The sequence below is a fragment of the Elephas maximus genome, chromosome 25, assembly GCF_024166365.1.
Source record: "Elephas maximus indicus isolate mEleMax1 chromosome 25, mEleMax1 primary haplotype, whole genome shotgun sequence".
Taxonomy (NCBI): domain Eukaryota; kingdom Metazoa; phylum Chordata; class Mammalia; order Proboscidea; family Elephantidae; genus Elephas; species Elephas maximus.
This window is the reverse complement of record NC_064843.1, coordinates 22,344,825-22,359,017: the sequence shown is the minus strand read 5'-3', so window position 1 is coordinate 22,359,017 and position 14,193 is coordinate 22,344,825. Positions and strand designations below refer to the sequence as shown.

The 14,193-nt window shown below is 42.8% G+C and overlaps 1 protein-coding gene across 6 annotated transcripts in view; it reads left to right on the top strand.

The window, feature by feature from the left end:
• Positions 1-14,193, top strand: part of EYA2 (EYA transcriptional coactivator and phosphatase 2) — a 290,014-nt gene that overhangs the window by 84,801 nt on the left and 191,020 nt on the right. For 4 of the 6 annotated variants that reach the window (XM_049869949.1, XM_049869947.1, XM_049869948.1 and 1 more), the window contains one exon: positions 8,961-9,079. In XM_049869949.1, the coding sequence (XP_049725906.1) occupies positions 8,971-9,079 (109 nt within the window). In that variant the 5' untranslated portion in view covers positions 8,961-8,970. Of the gene's footprint in view, positions 1-750; positions 1,005-8,960; positions 9,080-14,193 lie in introns of those variants that run through there. The other 2 variants (XM_049869950.1, XM_049869952.1) reach the window with 2 other exon arrangements.

Below are 14,193 nucleotides of genomic sequence, written 5' to 3'. Positions count from 1 at the left end.
CACCCTGCAGATGTATGTTGACTTGAAACAAATGGGGGATGAGGGTAGGAGCTGCCAGAACTGTCCAGGTTGGGACCCCAGCTGCTGTCTATCCAGAAGCCTGTGATGGCTGATGGCAGGTTTGGGTTTCTAAGCATCCGAAGGATGCTGGGACTAAGCCCCCTCCAAAGTCCCCTTGGCTGACTGGCCATCTGTCCTCTCCATCCAGCCTGTGGAGCAGGCAGAGCCACTGCCCTCATCCAAGGTAGCCAGTGAGCTGGGGGGGGCAGGGGGGAGGTAGAAAGGTGAGCCACCACCCGCCTGGGACCCTCCATCTGCTTTTGATCCCGTCCCAGCCTTTGAAGTCACCCCTGCCCCCCACCCTCCAGCTGTCATCTCTCGGCTCCCCCAACAGCCCCATGCTCCCTGAGTGCTTCTGGGTCCCTGGAGACAGGAGTGGTGACAAGGGTAACAAATGGTGCAAGCCGCAGGCAGCAGCAGGCCAAGGAGGAGGCCAGAGGGCAGGGGTGTCTGAATGCCTCTTTCTTCCCTCCTCTTGGGCCCTGTTCTAAAGCAGTGGGGGTCTTGGGGATTTGCAATAATGCAACACAGAAAAAAAATTTTTTGTAAATGAATCCCATGCCTTTGCTTCCTTTCCCTGCCTTCCTGAAAGGGAAGCTAAGTCTTTCTCCTCCCCCAGCTTCTGTTAAGGCTGCCTGATTCCTCTCTCTCTCTCCCCTGCAAAGAGAATAAGCTGATCTCCTATTTCAGGTAATTGTGAGGAGAACAGAGGGAGAAGCTTCCCCCCGACAAGTTGCAGGAGAGCCCAGCTCTGCTCCTCAAACCACAATAGGAACCAGTGGTTTCCTGGTGATCCTTGTGACAGTTCCCATTGTGTTCCTGGAATGAAACTGATGGCGTGTTTCACTCTTTTGTCTGCGTGAATGAAATAATGGCAATACCTGCCCTTGGTGGAGGACGCGCTCCTGCCTTCTCTGACTTCATCTTCAGATTAACCTGAGGAGGTGGGAGAGAAATATTATTTTCTCTGTCCTTACAGATGAGGCCCAGAGAAGTTAAATAACTTGCCCAAGGCCATGTAACTTGTACATGACATAGCTGGGATTTGAAGCTCTGCAGCCAGATGACAGAACCCATACCCTGGCTGGGTAGCTTAGAAGACTTTGGAGCTGGAGGGGGCCTGAGGTCAAATTCTGACCCATTTCTGCTTGCAAGTTTAGTTAAGGGCACAGACCCTAGAACCAGACTGCCTGGTTGTGAATGCTGGCTCTATCACTAACTAGCTGGGCCACTTTCAGAGCCTTTGTCTCCTCCTCTTTACCTACTACCTCATAGGATTAAATGAGCCAGTAGGTGCAAAGAGCTTGGAAAAAGAGCTTGACCCCAGAGTAACCCAAAACCAAACCCACTGCTGTCAAGTTGATTCTGAGTCATAGCAATCTGGTAGGACAGAGTAGAACTGCCCTCGTAGGGTTTCCAAGTCTGTAATCACAGACTGTCACATCTTTCTCCCCAGGAGCAGCCGATGGATTCAAACCGCTGACTTTTCGGTTAGCAGCTGAGCACTTAACCACTGTAAGCATTAACCAAAAACCAAACCCATTGCCATCAAGTCGATAGCAACTCATAGTGACCTTATAGAACAGAGTAGAACTGCCCCATAGGGCTTCCAAGAAGCAGCTGGTGGGTTTGAACTGCCAACCTTTGGGTTAGCAGCTGTATCTTTTAAGGATTGCAGCCTAGAAAACCCTATGCGGAGTTCTACTCTGTCACATGGGGTTGCTATGAGTTAAAATCATCTCAAGGGCACCTAACAACAACATGCTTTGATGAGACCTAAATTTGTATTTACTTGGCCTGTTGAGAAACACAGGATGAGTAATCTCCCAGAGTGGCTGAGAGAATTAAAGGGGACAATGTAAAAGCGATCAGGAAAATCGCCTGGCATGTAATAGGTGCTCAGGAGATGAGAGGGATGATTAGAATTTTTGGAAGAGCTTTTCTAACTCTGGAAACTGAGATGCCTTGAGCTGCTCTTATTCCTAGACTGTGTGGTTAATAGTTTGCTTCTGCAACAGCAGCGCCCATAGCTATAGCTGGCAGCAGGGAGAACAATTGTTAGGTACTTAAGTCAGAATCCTTTTTGCTTTGTGAGGACTTAACATTTATACTGTATGGCTTTGTTAGAGCAATTTGTTTATTTTGCCCCAAAAGACGATGTGTTTCAGTTATCGTAGTTCCCTTTGAATTTTAGATCTTGCATTGCCTAACAAAGACCCACACTTAGTCAACTGTCTTTCTTGGGGTCAGTATCATGCAAATTGAAGCCCTGGTGGCGCAGTGGTTAAGAGCTCAGGCTGCTAACCAAAAGGTCGGCAGTTCGAATCCACCAGCCACTCCTTGGAAACACTATGAGGTAGTTCTACTTTGTCCTATAGAGTCACTATGAATCAGAATAGATGACTTGATGTTTTTTTGGTTTTTTATCATGCAAATTAATTTTGGAAAGAACAGACCATTTAATTGTTGAGTGTTGGTGGATTGATCCTTTTATCATTACTGTTAAAAACCAACCAAACAAAAAAATCTGTTGCTGTGGAATCGGTTCTGACTCATGGCGACCCCGTGTGTTGCAGAGTAATACTGTGCCCCGTAGGGCTTTCATGGCTGTGACCTTTTAGAATCAGATCTCCAGGCTTTTCTTCCAAGGAGCCTGTGAGTGGATTTGAATACCAAGCTTTTGGTTAGTAGCCGAGTCCTTAGCCGTTTGTAGGAGCCCTGGTGGCACAGTGATTAAGTGCTCGGCTGCTAACCAGAAGGTTGGTGGTTCGAACCCACTAGCTGCTCCGTGGGAGAAAGATATGGCAGTTTGCTTCCATTAAGATTTACAGCCTCTGGAAACCCCATAGAGCAGTTCTATTCTGTCCTATAGGGTCCTATGAGTCAGAATAGACCTGATGGCAGTGGGTTTGGTTTTTTGGTTTTAACCATTGGTGCCGGCCAGGGACTATCATCACTAGATGCTCCTCTATATCTTTAGTAAAGGTTTTTATTGTGAAGTCTATGTGAAGTCATACCAGCTTTCTTTTGCTTAGTGTTTGCATTATACCTTTTTCCAATCTTTTACTTTCAACCTTTGTGTGCCTTTATATTTAAGATAGGTCTCTTGTCATAAGTGTATCTTAGTTTTTTAATCCAATCTGATAATCTTTGTCTTTTAATTATTTAGTCTGTTTACATTTAAAGTAACTATTCATAAATTGGAAACCCTGGTGGCGTAGTGGTTAAGTGCTACGGCTGCTAACCAAGAGGTTAGCAGTTCAAATCCACCAGGCGCTTCTTGAAAACTCTATGGGGCGGTTCTACTCTGTCCTGTAGGATCACTATGAGTCGGAATCGACTTGATGGCAGTGGGTTTTATTCATAAATTTGAGTTTAAATGTACCATTTAACTCCCCCCACCCCATTTGTCCTATGCCTATTTGTTTCTTTGTCTCTACCGCCTTCTTTTGGACTAAGTATTTTTATTATTCCGTTACTTTCCCTCTATTAGCTTGTCAGTATCCACTTTTTATTGTTATTGTTTAAATGGTTACCCTAAAGATTACAACGTGATCTCTGATATATCTTAAAGTGGTTAAGGCTCTTGGCTGCTAACCGAAGAGGTCTGCAGTTTGAACCCACCAGCCACTGCAAGGGAGTAAGATGTGGCAGTCTGCTTCTGTAATGATTTACAGCCTTGGAAACCCTAGGGCACAGTTCTACTCTGTCCTAGAGGGTCGCTATGAGTTGGAATTGACTTGATGGCAATGGAATTGGTTTGGTATTAAGGGATTATCCTAAAGATTATAACATGCAGTCTTGATTACTCTTAAGTGTATAATAAGCTAGTACTTTCACCACTTCCAGGAAAGGCAGGGTCCTTAGAAAATGTTAACTGTATTCCCCCCCGCCCCACACACATCCTTTCATGTTGTTCTATATTCCTTCCTGAATTTTTATGCTTTCAGATCCTTTATTTCGGGGTAGGTCTACTCATGGCAAATAATCTCAGGTTTTTTTTGGGGGGGGGTGGGGTGTTGTTTGTTTCTATTTTATCTTCATTTTTAAAGGGTTTTTTTTTTTTTGTGCTGGTGTGGAATTCTACATTGGCATACAAAATTCCATTATTTTTTGGCTTCCATCATTTCTGCTTACTAGTCCTTCTTTGAAGGTATGTGTCATTTATTCTCATTCTGGCTGCCTTTAAGATGAGTGTATTCTCATATGTACAATCTGACTATGATGTGACTAGTAGTGGTTTTCTCTGTATGTATCCGGTGTGGGTTTCATAGAACTTCTTGATTCCGTGGCTTGATGTTTTTCATCAGTCCTGGAAAGTCTTCAACCAGTTTCTCTTTGAATATTTTCTTCCAATATGTTCTCTCTCTTTTCTCTTCCTGGGGCTCCTATTACATGTATATTTAGATCTTTCAGTCTGTCTCATGTGTTTTTTATGCTATTTTAAATATTTTCTAACTTTATTTCTGAAATGTGTCTACTAACTTATTTTCCTGTTTACTACTCCTTTCTTCTGTTATGTCCTAACTGTTGTACAGCACATCTTTAAGTTCTCAATTCCAATTGTTCTAGAATTTCCATTTGATTTTTTTCTCCCAGTATTCTGGTTCTGTAATATCATCCCCCATTATAAATATATTTTTCTCAAATATGTTATCACAGTTATTGGGGAGTTCATGTTTATAACTCCAATATCTAAATTTCATGTGGGTGGTGTTTATTTTTTGTTGGTTTTTGATCATTTGGTCTTGTCTCCTTATATGTCTGCTAATTTTTGATTAAATGCTAGACATTGCGTGTGAGAAATTGTAAAGATTCTGGTAGATGATGTCTTCCCAAAAAGACAAGCTACTTTTCTTATGGCAGGTGATATAATAGAGGCAAATCACTTTGATCTAATAAGGAATCTATTTGGTTTGCCCTTACTCCAAGGGAGTAACCTTTCAGGGGTCTCAGTTAAAAGCCTGGGGTGTTTACCAAGGCTTCTCATCCATGATGGGCTGTGAACACCAGTGTTAGGAAGTGGCGCAGTGGTTAAGAGCTTGGCTGCTAACTGGAATGTCTGCAGTTTGAATCCACCAGCCACTCCTTGGAAACTCTATGGGGCAGTTCTACTCTGTCCTTTAGGATCACTATGACTTGGAATTGACTCGATAGCAATGGTTTTTTTTTTTTTTGGTTTTGGTATTGGGAATTCATTTATTATATGCTCTGCTTTATTATTAGACACTATTATACACTCTGCTTACTTTCTGGGTTCTTAACTACCCCCTTGTGCTTGACTTCTCTGCCTCTTACCCCACCCAGCATAGGTATCAGCGAATGCCTCCAAGGTAATAACTGTCAAAAATATCAGGCACACTTCTCTGCAATTCTTATATTTCTAGGATTTTTGGTCCTTGTGTCCTAGCTGCCTTGGTAGGCCTGAACTTCAGTTTTTGTCTCCTCAGTCCAGTGAGACTGGAAAACTATAACTTGGCATGTTTTCCTTCTTCAGTTATAAATTGGCAGATGTCTTGGAGAGAAAATTGGTAGAGAAGGTCAGAATTAACCAGTCCATTTCTCATCTCTATGGGATGTTGGCTACACAAGTCCTGGCTGCTTTGGTTGCCTTCCAATGTCTTAAAACAATTTTTTATAGCTTTTTTTTTTTTTATCACAGTGATAAAATTAAACTAATACAAGTTATTCCTGTGGTTTAATAGATTTAATAGATGTTGGAGAAAGTGGCTTATTTTCATTTTCTCAAATATTGGAGAAAAATAAAACTATAAACCCTATAAAAAGGCTGACTCAAGATGAATTAAAGACTTAAGAGTGAAAGATAAAATGCTAAGTGAATAACTTAGGATGTGGAAGACTTTTTAATAGCCCAAGGTTAGGGAAATAATTTTTGCAACTAAAAATAAGAGTTTTGAGGCAAAAAAGTAAGGGTTTTTTTTTTTTGTCGTTGTTGTTCTACAAAGGACACCATAAATAAAGGAAACAGACAAATGAAAGATTAAGAGAAAAAATTAACAGAATCTAAAATAAAAGATGAACTAATACCCAAACCCTACAAGGCACTGCAGCAAATCTACAAAAGGAAAAGAAAATTCAGTAGAAAAATGGGCAGCAATATGAATAGAAAATTCCCATAGACTCATATGGCCCACAGTTATGAGAATCGCTACTCAAAAAAAAAAAACTCAAACTCACTGGTAATCAGAGAAATGCAAATTAAAATAATCATGAGATACCACTTTCCACCCATCAGTTTGGCAAAAAATTAGAAAGCTGGGCAATGCCAGTGTTAGCAGGAATTTATGATAATAGAATCCCTGTGTACTTCAGGTGGGAACCTGGGGTAGCAGAGAAATTATTAGTAATATGTACACATAATTTTTTTTTCTTAAAATGTATTATAAGGGGCCTGAACGAAGATGTTCATTGCAGCATTGTTTATAGTGGCTGAGAAATGAAGGCTACCTAGACATTCATCAGTAGAACAATGCATGTATACAATAGAGTGAGGGCACAATATGGAATTCCAGCCTCAAGCTAGATGTCTATCCAGTAACATGTATACATTTTAAAACACAGAATGAGTTCTTATGCACAAAGCTATCCATGTAAATTAAAACACATATCACATAAAAAATAATACGACATCATTTGTAAGGAAACATATTTAATACAGTAGTATAGCTGTCTAAGGTGGGGTAGAAAATGAAGATAAACAGGAATTTTTAAAACTCTTGTTGGAAGATGTTAATCACTCATTTATAGACTTCCTCTCTAACTCTTTCCCTCCCTCTCTTCCTTCCCATCCTCCAAGACGGAAAAAAAAAAAAAAACCCTTTGCCGTCGAGTCGACTCCAACTCATAGCGACCCTATAGGACAGAGCAGAACTGCCCCATGGAGTTTCCAAGGAGCGCCAGGTGGATTTGAACTGCCCACCTTTTGGTTAGCCGCCAAAGTCTTAACCACTATGCCACCAGGGTTTCTTCCCATCCTCTACCCAAACCAAAAACCCATTGCCATCGAGTCGATCCCATCCTCTAAGAGATGTTAATTGGATGCCACAATGTAGAAGACTCTGTGTCAGGTGCTGTGGGGGAAATAAGGATGATTTCCACAATGGCTTGGCCCTCAAGGGTTTTAGGTTAGAGTGTAAGGCGAATTCACTAAAACCTTTAGCAGCAATGCTTTGTCCCAGAGTTAAAACTCAAACACATTCTCATTCTGCCATAAAGAAATGTGCTAAGAACTCTCAAGGATGATAGAGTACTTAGTAAAATAAACAAGCTATGTGACTTAGAGTGTCACCCTGCTGTTTCTTTCATTGGCAGACTTTTCTGATAATACATATTCCATGGGTCTCAAATGCAAATGCCTACAGGGACCAGAAGGAAATATAGACGGGTAAAGAGAACCAAGTATAAGACAATAGGGAGTAGTGGAGACTGTGGCAAACCAGAGCTCATGTTCTTTGACTAAAGTAGGCAGCCACTACTCAGCTCCAGCTCATTGTTGTGGTGCAGGAATGTGGCAATAGTCTTCCATCTGCAAGAGAAACTGAAAATATAGATTTTTATGTGAAATTGTCTCATTTTAATTAGTGTCTACTTCAAATATTTTTAAACACTGAGAGGATCAAATCATTTTGTTTTTAACCAGATTTGTTCTTTTAGCTAAGAGTTTGCTGCCTCTGATATCCATGCTATGCCATCAACTGATAATTGTGTTTTATTAATGCAGATAGCTGATCCTGCTCATGATGACCTCTTGAGGCTGACAAACGTTCAATAAATTGAGCCTTTCTCTGAGGACAATTTGAATTGGCATTAAACATTATCAGTTGGTAGTTTAGTCCTTTGAAAATTCCCACACCACATACTGTGTTGTGTGGATTAGCTAGGAACCTTATTTCCTAACCACCCGAAGCAAACCTGTCGCCATCAGGTCAATTCCGACTCATCACGACCCTGTAACAGAGTAGAACTGCCCCATAGGGTTTCCAAGGTTGTAATTTTCACAAAAGCAGACTACCACATCTTTCTCCTGTGGAAAGGCTGGTGGGTTGGAGCCACTGACCTTTCAGTTAGCAGCTGAGTGCTTAATTACTGCACCACCAGGGCTCCTTTTCCTAACCATGGTGGGTAGAAATTTGTAGAAATTTTCGGGGAGTAAGTGCTGACATGTTGCCAAGAGTTGGAAAAGTTTGGGATAAAAATGAGAAAGACTCAAGGCGACTCCGCCCTATCCTTCCACACAACATTGTATTATTACTGTTATTGTATTACAATATATTGTAATGTTGTTGATACAAAGTTATCGAGTCCTTCTGAGCCAGTGTTTTCTTCCTCCCTCAGAATCAACTTGTAGGCAGTGGGTTTGGTTTTTGGTTTAGGAGCCACGTGATGGCTGTGAAGTTTTGCCGCCTAGGGGAACTTGTCAGATGCACTGACATTCTTCCGAGCCTTTCTCCAGCTCTAGAAGTCACGCCATGTCCAGCTTCTCCCCAAGCCTCTGGCTTTTGCAAATCCAAATCTAAACGCTCTCTCTCTCTCTCTCTACCTGTCTCTCCTTTCCTCTGGCTTCCTGGCTGGCTCCAGCTCATTCAGGCAACATTTAAAAGAGACCCAAATGTAATTTTTCTAATGGCAAAATACAGTAGAAAGGTGGGGTAAGTTTTAATCAAGTGGGTGTATTCTCCCAGGGAGAGCCAGTCCTTCATTTTAATTCCTCATTTCCCTTTGATGAAAACTTTAGTGAATTTTTATTATGTCGAATTTATAAGAAGGCTGGGTTTAGGTAATCAGCTTTAATATTTATACTCTTAGGGAAAAAAATGGGAATCATTAGTAAGCATGCATAATTAATGAATAAATTATATTTCCCCTTTGTTTTCTTCCAGGTACAAGGAAATGCTAGAACTAGTGATCTCACCCAGCCTTACTGTAAACAGCGATTGTCTGGATAAAGTGAAGCCTAACCGTGCTGACGTTGATGTCTGGACTCTGAGTGGCATAGAAGGTAGGCCTCCTGGGGTGAGTTTTGTGGACCAGTGGTGGTTCTTGCTCACCCTGCAGGATAGAAGAAGGGACTGATGACCTTAGACAAGTATCCTTTCAAAAGTATCGTCATGATAACAATTTCTCCTTCCGCCATTTCAATGATTGCCTCTGGGCCAAAACTCCGTTGTACATCGTTAAAAGTGTTGACTAGTCATTAGCGACAAAAGTATGCTCGTTCGGGTCTGAACTTCCTTTCTTGGTCTCCAGTTCCAGGAAATGCTGGCACCTCCTCATGGATGAGTCCAGACAATAGTCAGGTATGGTCCCCGGCCCAGCCCTGGGTGGGGCCTGCAGGGTCTCTGAAGCCCTGACAGCTGTCCGCTGCTTCTGTGTCTCCATCCAAGCCTGCGCCTTGTGTACGGGGTTTGCTATTAGCACACGAACTTGTCTGCCTTTTGGTTTCAGGTTGGGTTGGAGTCAAGGAAGCAGAGGAGAGTTAAATCTGTTTAAAAAAATTATTGGCAAAGGATGCAGCCGGACTAGTTTTCACTAGAACAGTTCCAGCTATTGTTTGCTCTGTTTGGGATCTGTCAGCCTTCCTGGTAGAGCTGGGAGTTAGCAAAAGGCATTAAGCTATTATGTTTAACCATTGGGCTTAACCCTTTCCTTGGTCGGCTCTGGGATTTGCTACTGGCGCTCTGAGACCTCTGCCGGTCCCTCCTTCTCTGTCTGTGTTTGATGCCAGCTCGTAGGGCACACACGCACTGCAACCATCATGGAAAATGAAAGAGATGTTTGTCAAATTGAATGTAAAATCCCGAGGAATTTGCTTGCTTTTAAGCAAATCAAAGCTTCTGTGAGTAATTATTGCTGTCACCAAAACAATGACATTTCACTTGCGTGCTGGTTATGAAGCTGGAACAGTCCTGCTACAAGTACCACCAAGGAGGGTCTTGGCTCCCAGGCGAAAACTGGGTGGTGGAGAACACACCCTCATTCTTCTGGCAGTTTGGAGCATCACAGTAAACCGCCCTGGGATCCTTGAGAGTTTGAGAAGGTTTATTGAGCCCTGTTCAAAGACAGGCATCCTGAATCCCAGTTCCGCTGCTTCCCAGCTGAATGACCTTGGGCAAATGGTTTAATTTCTATGAGCCTCAGTTTTCTCACCTGTCATATGGGGGTATAATAATGACCCACTTCCCTGGTTGGTGCAAATGTTAATATGCTCGACTGCTAACAGAAAGGCTGGGGATTAGATTCCCCCTAGAGGCACCTCGGAAGAAGGTCCTGGTGGTCTGCTTCCCAAAAATCAGACACTGAAAACTCTATGACGCACAGTTCTACTCTGACACGTAGGGGTCACCATGAGTCAGAGTTCACTCGAGGGCAACTAGTTGGTTCACGGGGTGCTTATGGCAAGAACTGAATGAGCTAACGTTTTGTAAATTTCCTGGCAAACCTCAGGAGCATGGTAAATGGTTAACCTTTATTCCATTGTCATTCTCCTCTGAGTCAAATAATCATCGTGAATTCAAAACCCTGATTACAAACTGGCAGCCCACAGCCAAGTCTAGCTCTTGGGTATGCTTTTCGTTTACATTGGGTTTTAAGTAAAAATGAACTTGTAAAAACTGGAAGAGTTCATGTACAAATCTGGATTTCTGGTTTCTCTTGAAATATCAGGCGCTTTTTTTTTTTTTTTTTAGCAAAACAGGGAGCCCTGGGGGCTCAGTAGTTAAGAGTTATGGCTGCTAACCAAAAGGTCGGCAGTTCAAATCTACCAGCCACTCCTTAGAAACCCTGTGATTCAGTTCTACTCTGTCCTGTAGGGTCACTATGAGTCGGAACTGAGTTGATGGCACATTGTAACAGCATAGGGTCCCTATGAATCGGAATCAACTCGACGGCAATGGATTTTTTTTTTTCGGTTAGCAACACGGGACCCCCATTTCTGCCCGGCTGCCACTGATGGACAACTGTCCCTTTAATGGGACGTAATGCTCTAGTCGTCACAGCCCTTGCCACTCCCTTTTGTTCTAGACTAGGCTATTTCGCTCATTTATGGGGTCTGCCTGGCCTTTGTAAGCATTTGAGTTTGCAGCCCTTGTAGGGTAGCTGTGAAAGGTGACCAACGTCATGATTAAACTGGTGCCCTTTGAAGACCCCTCAGATGGCACCTATCTATCTACCTTCTCCTAAACACTAGGGAAAAGGCAAGCAGTTTGCCCCAAAGAGCCTTACCACAAACCTTCCTAGGTTTGGGGTGGTCATGTGAGGGGTTGCTTTTCTGTCTCTTGGTTGGTTTTATTCTATCTCATTGCAGATTTCAAAGCCAACTTCTAGAGTGCACAGCAGTGACTTGGTGATTAATTTTCATGAGCACATACTTTGTGCTGGGCACTGCTCAAAGCAATATAAATCTATACCAATTCTCCTCTTCATCACCATCGAAGCAAGCCCTTAGCACCTGCTACCTGCTAGGCATTACACGTATTAACTCATCTGATCTCCACAACTCTAAGAAATGGGTACTATTATTAAGCCCATTTCACAGATGACATCTGGACTGTAACGCACAGAGAGGTTAAGTAGCTTGATCAAGGTGACACACTTTAAGGACAGGGCCAAAATTTGACCCTAGGCAGTCTGGCTTCAAAGTCTATTCTCTGAATCAGTATACTGTATTACATTTCTATCAGGCTATTTTTATCAGATGTGGAAGGTGAGGCTTGGTGGAGTTAAGTAATCAGCTTAAAGTCACACAACTAGCAGCAGCCAGGAATCAAACCCAGGCACTCTGGCTGGCTCCAGCATCCCCACTTCTAAACCCAGTAATCCACTTTCGGCCAAGCTCTTAAGAGTCTGCAGACCCCAGACTCTTAAATTTCCCCATTCCAGACCCCACAACCCCCGACTCCTTTTTGTGATGGAGTTCTCACAAAAATTGCTCTCGAATTCACAGAAGGCAGGGCCGTTGGGATCAGGTTACGCAAAGTTTTCTTTCTCTGTCCTGTGAGATGGGCAGTGAGCTCCTGTGACTCTAGGGGACATTCCACTCCAGAGTGTGGCCCACTTGCCAGACTGAGCCAGTCTTCCTGCCTGGCCTCCTGTCCTCTACCTTCTGGGCCATTCATTCTATAACAGAGTCTTTATGAGAGATGTCAACTGTCCAGCACTGGGAGGACCCCAGAGAGGCAGCAGTCACGGACCTGCACTCAGGGAGATTCCAGAGGGAACGTGGACCCACGAAGCCCTTGAGCAGCCCCGCGTTGTGGTTCTGGCTCTGCCCCGTACCAGCTGCTGGTCCCTGGGCAAACGGCCTAACCTCTTTGGGACTCAGTTGCCTTATCTGTCAAATAGGGATGATATTGCACTGACCTCTAAATAAAAATAAATAAATAAATATATATATATATATATTTTTTTTACATCACATTCAAGTGAGGATGAAATGAGTTAAAATGTGGAGAGGAGTCTGTTTTTAATAAGTGTAGAATAAAATCTGAATTCCATACCCGTGGCCACCATGCTCTACCCGACTGCCTCTGCCTGCCTCCCAAGCTCGGCTCCTCCACCTCCCCCCTTTGTTCCTGGGGCCCAGCCCCGACCCTCCTTTTGTTGTTCTAACTAGAAACCCTGATTTGCCCTCAGGGCTTTTGCACCTGCTGTGCCCTCTGCCTGGAGTGCCCTTCTTTTTCTCCTTTTTAAAAGACAAATTCATTTCTAGTCACGCAAACCTAGTGCGGTCGAGTCGATTCCGACTCATAGCGACCCTATAGGACAGAGTTGAACTGCCCCACAGAGTTTCCAAGGAGCGCCGGGCGGATTCGAACTGCTGACCCTTTGGTTAGCACCCGTTGCACTTAACCACTACGCCACCAGGGTTTCCTTCTAGTCATCAGGTAATATATAAATAGGCCCAAATCCCCTTTGCCACATCTGCCCAATCTTAGTCTCTTCCTCCCTTCCCCAGAAGTAACCACTGTTGTCATATTATGGTGGTGCAAATGGTTAACGCGCTCCACTGCTAACTGAAAGGTTGGAGGTTTGAGTTCACTGAGAGGTACCTTGGAAGAAAGGCCTGGCAAGCTACTTCTGAAAAATCAGCCCTTGAAAACCCTATGGAGCACAGTTCTACTCTGACACACATGGGGTTTCCATGAGCCAGAGTCGACTCAATGACAACTGAGTCCTTTTAAAAATTATACAGTATTCCTTGGGGGTGAGGATTAAAACACTAAGACGTATTTTCTATAACTTGCTTTTTTTTCATTCAAGATACAAGTTTGTGATGATCTACCTCTTTTTTTTTTTTTTTTTTTTAACTACATAGTGTGCCAGAAAATGACTGTGTCCCAGTTCATGTAAACATTCCCCTACCAAGGAACACTTAGGTTACTTTTGTGATTCTCAGTTGTTTTTTTCTGAACAAACAATGTTGCAAGGAGTATCCTCCCGCTTGCTGCTGTTTGAACACCTGTACGTTTTTCTAGGGAAGTGCTAAATTTTTTTTTTTTAGTCTAAAAATAATTACAGTGAAACCTGTGAGAGCTTGAACTGGACTGGACTGCCTTGTTTTTTCCAGGTCACGCAAGTTTTCCGCCTTTGACAGGGTGCAGTCTTATCACTCTTCTAGTTCTCATTTTAGTGGAAAATATTTGTGTTTTCCTTCTCTAATAGGTTTCTGTCTTACACAGGTTCGGGCTTTCACAGGTTCTACTCTATTATAGACATGCACACCTCAGTCGTTTTAAAGAATGCACTTGATGTATATACTTTCCCCAAATTTGCAAACTTACCTACAATGATCATTTATTTGCAAGTTTTACAAGAACTCTCCACCACTTCACCAATACTTTTGATGCTTTTTCTTTGCATTTCACTCCGTAGTTCTAGAAGGAATACAGTGTGTATGTTCAGTTCCGTTCTAGTGCTAGTGACAGTCCAGGGGGCAGAATGTGAGGTACAAGTGGATAGAAAAGAATCACTGTATTAAAAAAAGAAATGGCCACGCACTGAATCCTAGGAAGGTTACATGGATACAATAGTAAACTGCAACCAACTGATATCCAACAAATGTGCCTATTAGGATAACATGGTTAACTGTGGCGGCTTCCTTTCTGACTTACAAAC